At 45.2% G+C, this 14,244-nt stretch overlaps 1 protein-coding gene across 2 annotated transcripts in view; it reads right to left on the bottom strand.

Moving 5' to 3' along the window:
• Nucleotides 1-430: 430 nt before the first annotated feature.
• Nucleotides 431-14,244, bottom strand: part of kirrel1a (kirre like nephrin family adhesion molecule 1a) — a 29,965-nt gene continuing 16,151 nt past the window's right edge. The window contains exons 3-15 of one of the 2 annotated variants that reach the window (XM_070993397.1): nucleotides 12,799-12,948; nucleotides 12,561-12,718; nucleotides 12,293-12,443; nucleotides 11,903-12,008; nucleotides 11,620-11,768; nucleotides 11,303-11,430; nucleotides 9,330-9,456; nucleotides 8,933-9,033; nucleotides 6,859-7,075; nucleotides 6,538-6,645; nucleotides 6,132-6,259; nucleotides 5,736-5,849; nucleotides 431-3,028 (exon numbers count right to left, since the gene is read on the bottom strand). In XM_070993397.1, the coding sequence (XP_070849498.1) occupies nucleotides 2,342-3,028; nucleotides 5,736-5,849; nucleotides 6,132-6,259; nucleotides 6,538-6,645; nucleotides 6,859-7,075; nucleotides 8,933-9,033; nucleotides 9,330-9,456; nucleotides 11,303-11,430; nucleotides 11,620-11,768; nucleotides 11,903-12,008; nucleotides 12,293-12,443; nucleotides 12,561-12,718; nucleotides 12,799-12,948 (2,324 nt within the window). In that variant the 3' untranslated portion in view covers nucleotides 431-2,341. The remainder of the gene's footprint in view (nucleotides 3,029-5,735; nucleotides 5,850-6,131; nucleotides 6,260-6,537; nucleotides 6,646-6,858; nucleotides 7,076-8,932; nucleotides 9,034-9,329; nucleotides 9,457-11,302; nucleotides 11,431-11,619; nucleotides 11,769-11,902; nucleotides 12,009-12,292; nucleotides 12,444-12,560; nucleotides 12,719-12,798; nucleotides 12,949-14,244) is intronic. The other variant, XM_070993398.1, reaches the window with a different exon arrangement.

Genomic DNA, 14,244 nt, shown 5'->3' with positions numbered 1-14,244 from the left:
ATGTATCACCATAAAGAGCCATGCTTACTGCTGATGTGTGCTGTGGGTTTTGTTTGTTTTAAGATCAGTTTTAACTATATTAGAAAGGAGATATGTAAGCTTTTACGATAAATATAGGAATCATTTATAATAAGGTAGATAATCTTCATATCTGTAACCTCTAACAGATTAACAACATGGCAAATCAGAAAAATATTGAAAATAGATGCTTGAAAATAGATTGAAAAGTGATGCATACACACACAAACACACACACACACACACACACACACACACACACAACCACACACACACACACACAGACACACACACACACACACACACACATATATATACTCACACACACCGCTGCGACACAGAATCATATGTCCAAAATAATGAACATGTCCATTGTACCCCATCTGCCCAAGGACAACAAAGTCTGCTTTTTATAAAAAACAGTGCTTTTATTTATGTAATACTGTGGAAAAATAATTACATACCATTTTTAAAAAATATTGAAGATAATGAAATTAAAAAATGAGAGTTTGATAATGTTTGTTGTACATCTTTTCAACAGTTTTCTCTGCTACGAAGAACAGTACAATAAGATAAACATTGGATTTTTCTAAATTCAAAGACACAATAATACAGGATACAGTCCTACCAGAGGTATAAAAGTACTGTAACAGGATTGTGAGAGAAATGATATGGACATATACTGAAACACACACTCGCACACTTAGACACAGACATGCACACACACACGCGCACGCACACACACAGTATACACACCGTCATGCATACAATAGTCGCGCGCACACTCGAGTCCGGCGCTGCGTGTTTACAGTATGCTTCCCATACACACGCAGTCATTCACACATCTATACAAACACACTGTACAAATCGATGTGCGCGCAAACGCCGACACACTCCCTCTTGAACTCTCTCTCTCTTACACACACTCACACACACTCACAGTCATACACTACTACATGTCAATATAGTGGACAAGCCTTCATTAAACCTCTCCATGCACATTCTCCTCTGGCCGTTTTGGCAGACAGACGATGAGGAATGATTCAAAATGGAAATGTACGACACGTTCCCCTATAAGGCCACTCAGTTCTAAACCCAACATCTGTGTTTTTCTCTCTGTCTGCACCAGGCTTGTAGTTAAGAGCTCAGAGAAAAAGGCTCCAGCCTACAAAAATGTCTGGGAATGACTCAAGGCCCCGAGCCTGGTTTGTAAAGCAACAGTCACCAATAGAAGGAGCTTCTACTGCATATACATGGTTGAAGGTGAAGAACAACATGAACACTTGGCACTAGGTTTCTTTTGTACACTGATATACCCTTCTGATGTGAAATATGTCCTGAATCCAGGCTCTGCGGTTGGCACAACTCTTCACTCTGTCTCAGTGGAATCACCCAGGCATGTTCCCAAGTTCTGTGCGCTCACGGTCAAACTTTTGGTCCATACATACACAATACATGTTTTACATTGACAAAAATAATTCTGTAATGTTAAAAAATAGAATACAAAGCTCTAGTCTGGTGTGCAAATAAAAAGAAGACATTACACAGATATAGATAAGGGACGTCTAAGCATGAATACTGTAGATGCAGTGCAAAATGATGACACCCCTCCCACCCCGACCCCAGCCCCTAACAGGCATGATGGCATGTACCACTGTACAGAAGGGCATTATGGGACACTATATATATGTGCTCTATGGTCACTAAATAAGACCGTTGTCTTATTCAATGATAAAGCAAAAAAATATTTTTAAAAATGGCGGCCAGAAATGACTTCCACTGGTTGAGGTTTCTCCCTATCAGCGTGTACCATATTTGACAGTCAGTCAATTTGCCCTAAGACGTTCTCTCTCATCATTTACAAAGTCAGTTCATAGCCAAAGCTATAGGGCTCCAAAGATCTGCGATCTCTCGTCCTCTCACTGGTTCTTGCTCTCAGTCCCAGTCTTGATTGTGACTTGCGCTGTCCACTCTTTTAGAGCTCAGATATACAAACACATTGGGAGTGAGGGAATTCAAAATTGTGTGGAATTTCCCTTCCCTGTCTCGCTAAAACTCCTCTTCCACTCGTCTCTTTTGCGCTCTCTGTGCCTCTGTGTTTCTCATACCCTCCCTGTCTCATGGGCATGGTCTTCTGACTCTGTGCGTGTGTGTGTGTGATGTTTTTCTGTGTTCTGTAGTCGCGTTTGTGTTCAGTGGGGTGTGTTTGTGTCAGTGTGTGAGAATGTGGGCGTGTAAATCTATGATTGTGTGTGGTTTTAGGTGCGACACTATTTATAAGATGCTTCCTCATGCTCTGCTGACTGTGAGGTGTTTATGGGTCTCACACGTGAGTCTGCATCCTCTGTGTGTGTCGGCTGTGGGAGTAGTCAGAGTGTTGCGAGGTGTAGGAGAAGCGAGTGGAGCTGCCGTACTTCCCAAGTCCAGTCTCTGATCCCGAGGGAGCAGGACCCCCGGGACCAACGCCGACCCCAGGGCTCCCCACCCCGGGCCCCACCCCAGGTCCCACCCCAGATCCCACCCCGTACATTTCATAGGACGGGCCGGCCTCAAGGGTGGCCAGGCTGGACGGGGCGAAACCCATGCGGTAGGTCTGGTAATGCGAGGGGTATCCGTAGTTTTCGTAAGCCAGCTGGGACGTGGAGTCCAGGAGGCTGCAGTCTCCTGGGAAGTCACCAGCCACGGGGGCGGGGTTAGCCGGGGGCTGCTGGCTCTGGCCCCCACGGGTGAAGGTGTTGAACTGGGCGTAGCTGATGTGGGACAGTCTGGAAGGGGGCCGGGGGTCGTAGCAGGCCTGCGGGCGGCCGGGGGAGGTGAGGGGGCCAGGAGGACCAGGGGCTCCTCCGCTGGCTGTGGCCCCTGAGCCGCCAGCGCTGCTGCTAATAGATGCAGCTCCCCCTGGTGTTCCTGCAGGGGAGCGGTAGTCAGAGTAGTGCATGGTGGAGCGGGAGGCAGGGCGGCCTTCATCGTGGGTGGAGGCTCGGACGTTGTAGTAGCCATTGGTGGGGTCCTGAAGAGAGAGACCAACGGCAAGAGACAAAAACACACAGTGAGCGTTAAGAGAAGGTATAATGAACATGATTGTCAAAATCATTTTCTGTGCCTGCGTACAGATTCTGGAGGCCAAAAGGCCTCTATAATAAGAATGTTCTGCTCCGTCCTGATCCCCAAAGAGAAATTCTCTTTCTTGTAGAAGGTGAGAGGTCAGGGTGAACTGCGCATCTCGAGCTGGTCAGCATCCAGGTCCACATTCATTAAGATTGTGCTGTGAGGGCAGTTTGCTGTTCTTTTTGTGACTCAGCGGCTTGAGATCAGAGTCTGAGTCACTTTTCAGAAATGCATGCAGATCAAGAGAAAAAAGTAATCCACCAAGACTGGCACCCAAGAGCACCCTCCTAAATGATGCCAACTTTCAAAAGACCTTTTATGACCTATTATCACTTTTTGGAATGTAATAGGACTTTTTAACATAACTTGAGTGTGATACTCGAAAACTGCGTTCATATATCACATTTACTGGTATGGAACCGAGGCTCAACTTTTATTTTATTTTATTTTCCAAAAAAATGTCATTTTTGCTCAAAACCATCATGAGTTGAAGCTCATAAGTTTACTCCAGGCATCACCAGCAGGGTGGATCCTTACCAACACTCAGTGCTGACCCCAGATCGCCTGGGTGAAGGAAGCATGCTCTCCCCGTTCACTCCACCCCCTGCTGAACGCTCTAATGTTGCTCTCCTATTATTTCTGACATTATTCTGCCATCTCATTGTCTCTCATGTATCCCGCACTTATCCCCCACCCGGCATTCACTGCTTTGGCGCTTCAGGCAGCGGGGAGGAAAAAAACAGTGTGGCTGAGGCTGTTGTCGGGGTGATCTAACCACCTCCTAGGGTGGATTCATGTCTGTGTTTCTTCAAAGTGATCCAAGGCAGCACTCCAGCTAGAGGGGTAGTGTGTTTGCCCTCACAAAATATTCATGGCGCGGAGTTTCAGCAGAGCATTTTGGCAGCTTTACGCGTGAAAATACATTCATCACCTACGCCCAGCCCCAGTGTCAAAATGTATAAATGATTCATGCCAGCTGAATGGGCAGGGCATGCCTAAACGTCCTTCATCTTTATAAAAGTTCTTTCCAATGTGAGCTGTTTTTCTCTGTTTTGTCTTGACATATCTTCAAGATGAGCGAGCCACATTTCGAAGTAATCAGAGAAGCTAGTTGCCTCACAGTTGGACGGAGAGTGAAGGGCAGGGAAGAGTGAAGGAGCTCCAACAATTAAAGAAAGGCTGACTGCACTACTTTTGTCTTTAATATCCCACTGTAATATCCACAGCTCATGAGCACAACACTAACACCAAGTTTAAAAGGCCTCCAAACAAAGCAGCATATGACGAGGAGCACGACACTGAAGAGATGGTGAGCTCGACTGTTTGTGTTGATTTGTCCAAATGACAGCCAGCAACATGTTGCCCAGAGGAAGGAAGACACAGCTGATGCCAAAAAAGCATCAATACAGACCTAACGTACTGTAGAATGAAGAAAAGCAGAGGACAGAAAGAGGTCGAAATGTCCTTCAGGCTTGAGACAGCTGCACCAAGAGGGAACTTTGTACGGATGCAGAGGATTGCTCAAACTGGACTTACTCATGTTTGTAGGTCAGAAGAATAAGTCATATTTGGTGGCTAACAGCAGTTAGATAAACAGCAGAGAGTAAGGAGATAACAATACTGCATAAAAGACCTGACCATGACACTCAAATGAAGGGGCAACAGCTGCTGAAGTCATTGAATGCTACTTTCACCAGCAGCAGGATATTAACAATTCAGCTTTAAACCACAGTCTTGTGAATTGTGGATGTTTAGGAGACATTTCATGGGTTTATTACAGGTATAGGCACAAAATAGAGAGAGAAATGCGAAGAAAAGAAGCAGGCTGTTAGACAACTCTACCAGATACATTTGATATTTCACATTTTTTCTCCAAGCATCAGCTTGTTGTCAAGTTTAGGTGGACTGGGACCAGTTCAATAACTCACATCCCGTTTCTTTGTCTTCTCAGGTGCACATGTGCACCCTCTAGAGGGATCAAAAGTAAAATGACTTGTGTGATCTTTAAGATTGAATTTCAGCTTTTAGAACGTGTAAGTATTACAGTTAAGTATGTAAAACATCACATTGAGCCTTTCATCGTGGTAATGAAGATGCAATGAACGTTCGCCTGTCTAAACTATCTAAAAGGTGAAATCAGCATGGATCACTATGACAGCAATGAAACATTTTTGAGATCAATCGGTGGTCTGGTGGGATGACCTATTAATCAGTGAGTGGTATAAAACACTCCAAAAAACATCATGACGTGGTTCATCTGATTCATCCTGGGTGACATCACTTCCATCAGAAAGGAAACGCTGCACATCATTGGATGAAAGTCATTAGAGTCACCATGTCAGTAACGATTAGGGTATTTGCAGCCCTTTGAGGTATAATTAGAATGAAACCTTGCTCTGAAATGAACTACACAAGACCTCACTCTGACTTTGGCATCATTTTATTAGCAATGGCTTGTTCATTTTGACTTTGTATTGAATGTATCTGTGGGTTTCTACCTCTGTCTGTGCCTGTGACTTTAACCCTTCTCAGCCCTTTGTCATTTTGAGGCTTTTAGACAATCTGCCTCCTGATTGGATAGAAGCAAGTGTTTCTGTGCCAGAGCTCACCTTTAGGTCATACTCCTGACGAGTGTCCAGGGTGTCGCTGCGGAGGTCAGACTTGAGCTCTATGTCATCTTTAAAGGGCTGATTGGAGGGAGAGAAGGACACAGAGGGGAGAAACTAAACCGTCAAACAACAAAACAAAACAAAAAGGAGGAGAGAAGGTGCCGTAACAAAACAGAAGAGGGAAGGAGGCAACAGAGTATGACAGGAAAAGAGAAAATGGAATTAAAAGAGTTAAAAGGAGCAATTACAGGGGAAAGCACAGTGTTTGTTTTTTAGTCAAAAGGTACAGCGTGGCGTAGGGAGAGGTTACTGAGTTAATCTGATTTTTTTTTTGCTATAACTACAGGCTGTGTAAACAGTGTCCGGCCCAAGCACACATCTCCCGCTGCTGCTCACCGAGTACATGGCCTTGACCATGCGCGAGGCCGTGGACACGCTGCCGGAGTCCTCCTCTAAGCTGTGGGTCTCCTTGTTTATCGTCTCCACCTTGATGTCGGGCTTACCCAGAGTGACCCCGCGCCGACCTGTAAGCAAAACAAGGCAAGGTTGAATACAGCTGGACACGCGCACCTCGGCCGACGTGTTTTCATGAGCTGGAGGAGCGAGTTCAGAGGGGACCCGCATCCATACGGTGGAGGGGGAGATGTAGGGGTTTGATTCCTTTTGGTTTGCTGCAAGTTGTTTGGGCTAGTGACGAGCATTTAAACCATAATCCTCTCAGAAAAAGCATGAAAACCTCCACTTTACATGCAGACTGGGTCTTTATAATGTATGTGTTAAGCACATGGAGAGTATGACTCACTGCCTTTGCGCTGCCGGTAGAAGATAAGAACGAGGACCAGCAGAAAGATGAACAAGAGGATGGTAGAGCCCACCGTCCCACCGGCTATTATCCCCACAGGTACTTCCTCTGAAATGATGGGGTGAGGTAGAAAAAGAGAGACAGGCAGAGAGAATGGATTAATTTAGGGAAGCCAGTGTCTGTCTACAGCTGCAAAATCAAAATTTGAATTTTAACAAATACATTTCAGAATATATTACTCTGTATATACTCGACTCTATAACATCAACTCTTTCCTCCTGTTGTCTTGAAACTGACAAATAATGGATTCCTGAAACACACCCGTCTCCTCCAGCGTGATGATCATGGTGCCCGGTCCGAACGAGTTCCAGGCCGTGCAGTTGTAGGTGGACAGGAAGTCGGACTCCATCACGTTGTTGATGGTGAGGGTGGAGAGGACGCCGCCGCCCTCGGCGGACGGTTTGCTCTGCTCCACCGTGTACCTCTCCAGCAACGTCCCCTTCTCCTTCTCCCACACGTTTTCCTTCCACGCCCACACCTGCAGCACACACGCACACACGCACACACACACACACACACACACACACACACACACACACACACACACACACGCACACATATTAGATTAGAGCACAATTAGAAGTGTTGAGTTGTTTGATATTCACTTTTTAGATTTTCTGCCTCTTGACTCACTGGACACATTTTCAGGATTTTAATCTTTTTTGTTGTTACTATAACAATAAGGCAAAGATATTAATTCGCCTTGTTGCTGCGAGTAAGATGAGAAGATTGATTCAACTCTCATGTCTGCATGCTAATTATGAAGCTACAGCCAGCAGCTGCTTAGCTTAGCTTAGAAGGGAGCTAGCTTGGCTCTGTTGAAAGCTAACCAAATCCTCCTACCAGCACCTCTAAAGCCAACTAATCAACACACAACTCCCTCGAAAAACACCACATGTATTTCCATATTTTTACAGTTCAGTTTTTGTTTGGTTTAAACTGACAATATATAACCAGGCTAGCTGTTTCCAGCTGTTTCCAATCTTTGAGCCAAGCTAAGCTAACACGCTGCTGGCGATAGCTTCACACCAGACAGACATGAGAGTGGTATCAATCTTGTCATCAAACTCTTGGCAAGAAAGCAAAGTAGCTTCTCACCCAAAACGCTGAACTGTTCTTTTAAGAACAATCATCATATCAGCGCATTGCATAAAACATGAAACACAATCCTTTTCTGTATTACTGTGCTTGTTATCGTGTGTCCCAAGTGTGGAAAATCGGTATAATTTCAAGAAAACCTCAAATGAATTCTACAAGTTCTCAAAGTTTGAAGTTCCTATTGGATTTCATGGAAAAACCCTTGTTCAGCTGCATAAACAGTGTGTAAAAATGTGTGTTACTATTCATGTGTGTGTGTGGGTTTCTGTTTTTTGTTCATCTCTTCAAATGAAGGATAAAAAAAACAAACTAATAACTCAACACTCAATGAAGTGGCTGGTTGATATAATATTCAGTGACCATATATATCTAAATGGAATACATACACACTGCAGAGAGGCACGACAGAAGCAGATCACAAACACTTACACACACAAACGCACACACTGCATGACTTGCTAAAACCAGCAACAGTTTGCATGTTTCTGCAGACTGGCGGATGGGGGTGACAGAGCCAGCGAGAATCTTGCACATTTTCCAATTTTAAAGCCACTAAAAGCAACTGTATTATTCAGCATTGAAGTACTGTACTAAGGCGAGTTAATTATGCATAAGCCCACATGTTCCCATAATCTGCCCACTTATTCCAGAGAAGGATAATCTCCTGGCTGTGGCGTTTACTGGGACAACTGTTTCTCTCCAGTCCTTTATATTTTATAAATCTTTTTCCGTCCCAACCTCCGCCACTTGCATTAGGAGCGTGCACTGTGAGTCAGGATGGATCAGTCACAGAGGCCGGGGAGCAGAGGAACTACTACTACTGCGTGTCTGTGATACAGCCGAGCGGAGAGAGCATCCAGGCTGATTTCTGACGCAGGAGCTAAAAGCAGACCAGCTTAGTGTTAGTGTTGGTTTGTTTATGTGATGGGATGGAGGAAAATTCTGGGAGAGTTTAAGGGTGAGTCACCGCTCGAAAAGAAAAGGGGACAGTGCCTAAAAGCATTCACGGAGCAGGAGTGGAGCCATTTAGGAACAGAAAGGTACAGTAAGAGTAAAATAGAAATTGCTGTGGGGCAAAAAGGTACAACCTTGTGCTCTTTGTGACCAAAGCGTTTCCTTGTTTAGCCTCTTTTTTCTGAATAATTGATGCTGGGTTAAAATTTGGACCGCTCACATTGTGGGTCTGGTGCCAGAAATGTTTCATAGCACTATTTTCTCCACGTTTCTTTTGACTTACAATCTTATCTGGAGGAGGTGTGCTGGCTATGTAGCATTTCACCTCTCCCCTCTCTCCTCTCACTGCATACTGGACTGGATCGCTGGAGATGATGGGAGGACCTGCAGTGGTCAAAAATGAGAGGATATGTGAGCTTGTGTGAAATAAAGACACGAAAGCAATGAAACTTGAAATAAAAGAAACTGCAAAAAAATCATATTCAAGCCTGGTGTTTTTCTTTTTTTAAAGACATTGACCTTACCAGGCCTGCTCAAGAGGAATTGTATGATTTTAAATGGCTACCACTTTGGACATAAAACACTTTTTTTTTTCAATTACTGACAGGCTGACCTTTTAGAAAGTACAAGATATTCATCTACAAGCGCTGACACATTAAATTGTGTGGATGTTTTCTGACCGTTGACGGTGAGTGTGACCTCAGTCTCTCCTACTCCAATCCGTGGGACGATGGCCTTACATACATACTGGCCGGCATCAGCCTGGCTCACCGACTTCAGATACAGCTGGTTGCTGTTACTCAGAACCTGTGGGGGAGTGAAGGAAAGGACACAAATATAAACAAGGCAAATCTGCTGAACAGCAGGAGGGGATAAACAAAATAAAAGCCTGCACGTTCATAAGTAGGAGAGGCTGTTGTACTATTGTACCTCCACCTGTATACCTTATTATGTTCATCAATCATGCTGCATATTTGCATGTCTAGCCTTATTTTGAGCATACGTGTTCAACTAACTGGCTAACAATGCAAACTTGCACATCCACAGTTAACCCGCTACAAAGGTTTTGCAGTTGCCTAGCAACCCCATCCATCGGAAAATTAGCCGTGTGAAAATTATGGCTGAATATGTAACCACCTTGAGAGAGAGAAGTACCTGAATAAGACAGATTACATAGATGTAGTCGTAGGGCGAGTCAGTCCATAGTAACACGCTGTTTGCTGGCCAAAGCAAAAATATGAAAGTTTGCTAACACCAGGCAGCCAGTTTTAAGGTTCTTTTATTAGTTTTTAAATGTCTTAACGGTCTCGGGCCTTCTTATTTATCTGACCTACTTTTACCCTATCAACCCTCGCGGACCCTGAGGTCCTCCAGCACTGGCCTCTTAACCATACCAAAAGTAAGAACTAAAACACACGGGGAGGCGGCTTTTACTTATTATGGCCCCCAATTGTGGAACAGCCTGCCGGAGAACCTCAGAGCCGCAGAGACTGTTGATGTTTTTAAAAAGAGGCTCAAGAGGCACCTTTTTAATCAGGCTTTCAATTGATTTGTTTGATTTATCTCATTCCTTTAATCAGGCTTCTCACCATATTTAATCTTTATTTGTATCTTATTTTAGTTGCATGTTTTAACGACATCTTTAATTAATATTTATTTCATTTATTCATTTTATTTTATTTTAAGTTTATGTCTTAGTCCCTTGGTTTTTAGCTCCAGTGTCTCCTCATGGGGGCCCCCCACACTGGGAGCTGCTTTTGGTCTACTGATGGGAGCTCTGCCGAGGGGACAGCTCTGGCCTGGATGGCTGGAGACCTCTGCACCTTGGTGTGGGGCCTCCTGTCTGCCTGGGTCGGGGTGGTCTCGTGCGGCGTTCCCTAGTCATGGGCCGGGGGCCCTCTCAGTGTGAATGGCCCCCAAAGATGGCTTATTCCTTACCTTGTCCGTATGGGTGTGTGCACGGGTGTGTGTGTGTGCGTGCGTCTGTGAGTGTGTGTCTCTATATGTCTCTGAATGTATTTATGGGGGCGGGAGGGCTGGGTTTTCTTCTTTGTTGTTTTTAGCCTCTGTGAGGCACTCTGTGTTGAAAAGTGCCATATAAATAAAGTTTGATTGATTAATTGATTGATTGATTGATTGATGTATGTTCCATTTGGACAGAGCCAGGCTAGCTGCTTTCCAGTCTGGGTTAAGCTAAGCTAACAGACTGCTAGCTTTAGCTTCCTATTGGTATCAATCTTCTCATCTAATCCTCTGCAAGAGAGCAAATAAGCCTGTTTCCCCAAATGTTTTTAAAAATGTCTATTGAATTTTGCTGTTGTTGTAAATACTCTAAATACTGTAAATGCTGTCAATGAAATCAGATTTTCAAAGCCACAGTCCAATATGGCTGCCAGACTTTGTAATACACTGTTCCTGCCACAGCATTCAAATTTAGGAGGACTATATGACTACAGCACAGTCTTTGACTTTTATTATATGTAATAAGTAAGAAAGTGAAATTGCAAAAAAGACAAGGATGAAGAGGAGAAAGAGATGAGGACAAGACAACAGCCTTGAATGGCACACTGCTTTTAGAAACACGGGAGAAGAAAGCGTGCATAGTAAAAGCAGTGTGAAGAAATGTGCTGAGCACGGGCTCTTCGCTTCTTACCATGTTTGAACCCTTTTTGAACCAGGTGAGCGTGAGCGGAGGATTCCCAGCCCACTTGCAGTTGAGGGTGACATCTGAGTCAACGTCTACTGTCTTTGGCTGCGGCTCCACCAGCAGAATTGGCCCGACTGGAGACACAGAAACAGAGAGAGATGGTCTTTGTTGTGCTTGAGCAATAATGCAGAAGGAATAAAGGGGATAAGCAGCTCAGAAAAACAAAAACAGTCAACAACAATGGTGCGTTTTATCCCTCTGACTCCAGACTGAAGCGGGCCACAAGCCATTCAACGAGGTGAGATGAGTACTCTGTGACTCACAGTGAACGTCCACCAGGATGCTGACGTTGGTCTTTCCCACAGCGTTGAAAACCAGACAGGAGACGGGCTCGGTGAAGAAGGAATGGTCGGCCTTGGTGGTGAACACACTCTCCCTGGCACCCTGCAGCACCACGCCCCCCTTAGCCCACCTGGGGTTAAAACACAGTGTATATACAAAGAAAACCAGTTTGAAACTACAAATTCAAAGAGAACCAAACAACTTGGCTAGGTTACTGCTGCTTTAAGAGGCTCAGTGAAAATGTGCTTGTGTGCGGATGCAGACCTATAGCCCATAATAGGAGGGTTGGCATGAGCCTGGCAGGTGAAGGTGACTCTGTCCCCCTCCAGGACAGAGCGAGGCTCAATGGACAAGGTCACTGTCGGTGGATCTGGAAGAGACACAGAGGGAGAGACTCGCGTAACAACAGCCTTGCTACATCTAATATATGCAGCAACCTGGAGCACAGTTGGATGCAAAATGGCCTCCGTGCATTACCTGATAATAGCTATAAATGTTGCTTTATATAGCAGCTTTTAGCAACTTATTGGTATACATTGTATAAGAAGTGTCATTATAGATTTGGATAAAAATGTAATGTCTTTTTGCAAATATCCACATTTCAATGAGGACATTTCAATTCAGCGTCCGTCTGATTATGATCTAATTTCTTACGGTGGACGTTGAGGGTGACGGTTGTGCTTTTGCCCGTGGGAACGGCCAGGTTGGTGGCCACACAGCTGTAGTTCCTCCCAGTGTCGCTGTCCACCGGCTGGATTGGCAGGTAGCTGCGTGTGGTAACCCTCTTCCTGTCTGGAAGCACCTCCTGATGACGGACGGCATACAGATGAAAGATTTACGATACAGATGAGATACTGCAGCTGTAAAAACACGTCATGAGTTTCGTGCGGCTTGATGACTGTGGCCTCTGTTTTAGACTCACAGTGGTACTGGCAGCCCCGTCCACAGGCAGACCATCTTTAAGCCACTCGATCATGGAAGGCGGTTTAGCCCCCCGTGACACGCAGCTCAGGTTGTAGGACTCCCCCGCATTCAGCAACACCTCCGGACCGCCATCGATCACCGGGTCATCTGGGGGAACTGCAGCGGGAGAGGAGGTTGTTAGAAACACACAATACCTCACACACTTTCTGCAGACGTGCACTAGCACACAAACGTACTGAGGACGGTGAGTTTGGCCCGCCTGGACCTCAGGGCGGCATCAGGGGCCTGGCACTCATACAGGGAGTCATCAGACAGATCAGCTGACAGGATCTCCAGGTTGTACTGGCCCAACTCCTGCACACGCAACACGCGGTACCTGGGCCAGGCTGGGACACACACAGACATTGCAGATTTAAAGTAAAAGAAGCGGGACAACTTTTAGAGCGGACATAAGTAACATGAGACACATTCAGTTTTTTAACCATCTGCTACCACTTCTGCAGTTGAACACATTTGGGCTTTAGCTTCATGTTTCTGCACACTTTAGGCACACTTATTTCCTGAAATGCTAATCAGGACATTTAACTTTTTCATATTACGCTAGCTGAATGTCACTATATATATATATGTGCCATTATACAATATTTGACCTTTCAAATACAAACTGCTAATTCATCACTCAGGATCTTCACATACGCCTGTGGTCTGTATCAGAATTTGAGAACAAACACGCAGCTTGTTCCGGTTCATAAAGCAGATCTGTGTCATACATGAAGCAAAAAAAAAAAAAAATCTGCCTTTTTCTTCATCAGGCTGAATGACACCAGAGACATGCACGGCCAGATGATACAATGGATATGCACAAACGCATGACCAAACACACATTCACACACTTCTGCACAATGCACAGTTGCACACATGCAACACATCCTCGTCCCCTTCCCCCATCCGCCACACAGCCCAGCTGTGTCACTGCTGTGCATTCTCACCGTTAGGTGGCATCCATGCTCTCTCTCACCAGCAGGGGGAAAAAGATGAATGCATTATGACAGCAACGTTTTAGAGGACTCAAATCGACTCCAGTCCTTGGTGCAGAATTCATGTTTGCTGCCCAGACGTAGATTGCATGTGAAATTCCCTGTGCCGTTTCCATGCACAGCCTCCGAACTGAGCTCTGCTGCTTGCCTAACCTTGCGTGTCCTTGTTTCTGCATGCATGTGTGCATGTGTGTGCGCTTTGTATATACGTGCATTTGCATGTGAAATGTCGGGAGCGAGAAAGCGTATGAAAAGCCCAGAGAATGAGGCGGGGGAGCGGAGGGACAGAGCCTCATATACAAACACACACACACCCCCACTGAGTGTACGTGTGCATGAAGCGGCCAGTGTTCATTCACATGTTTTTATTTAAAAGCTTTGGCTTGAAGCACTGGACCATTACAGTAACAATATGATTAAAATAAAGGAGAGGGGGCAGACGAGGAGGAGAGAAAGAAGAGACGGAAGGGTTGAGAGAAAGAGGAGAGAGTGAACTGAGAGTGTGTCAAGCAAGGTGAAGGTAAGGAGAGAGAAAGAGAGGCAAGGTAGAGAAGTTAAATGAAGAATAGGAGAGAGGGCTCAGCTCAGCAGAGGCAGCTGTAAGAAGGAGAACAGGAGGGAGAGAAAGGAACAAGGGAGCTTAGA

Source organism: Chaetodon trifascialis, chromosome 23 (assembly GCF_039877785.1).
Source record: "Chaetodon trifascialis isolate fChaTrf1 chromosome 23, fChaTrf1.hap1, whole genome shotgun sequence".
In the NCBI taxonomy this organism is placed as follows: domain Eukaryota; kingdom Metazoa; phylum Chordata; class Actinopteri; order Chaetodontiformes; family Chaetodontidae; genus Chaetodon; species Chaetodon trifascialis.
This window is presented reverse-complemented; position numbering and strand designations above follow the sequence as displayed.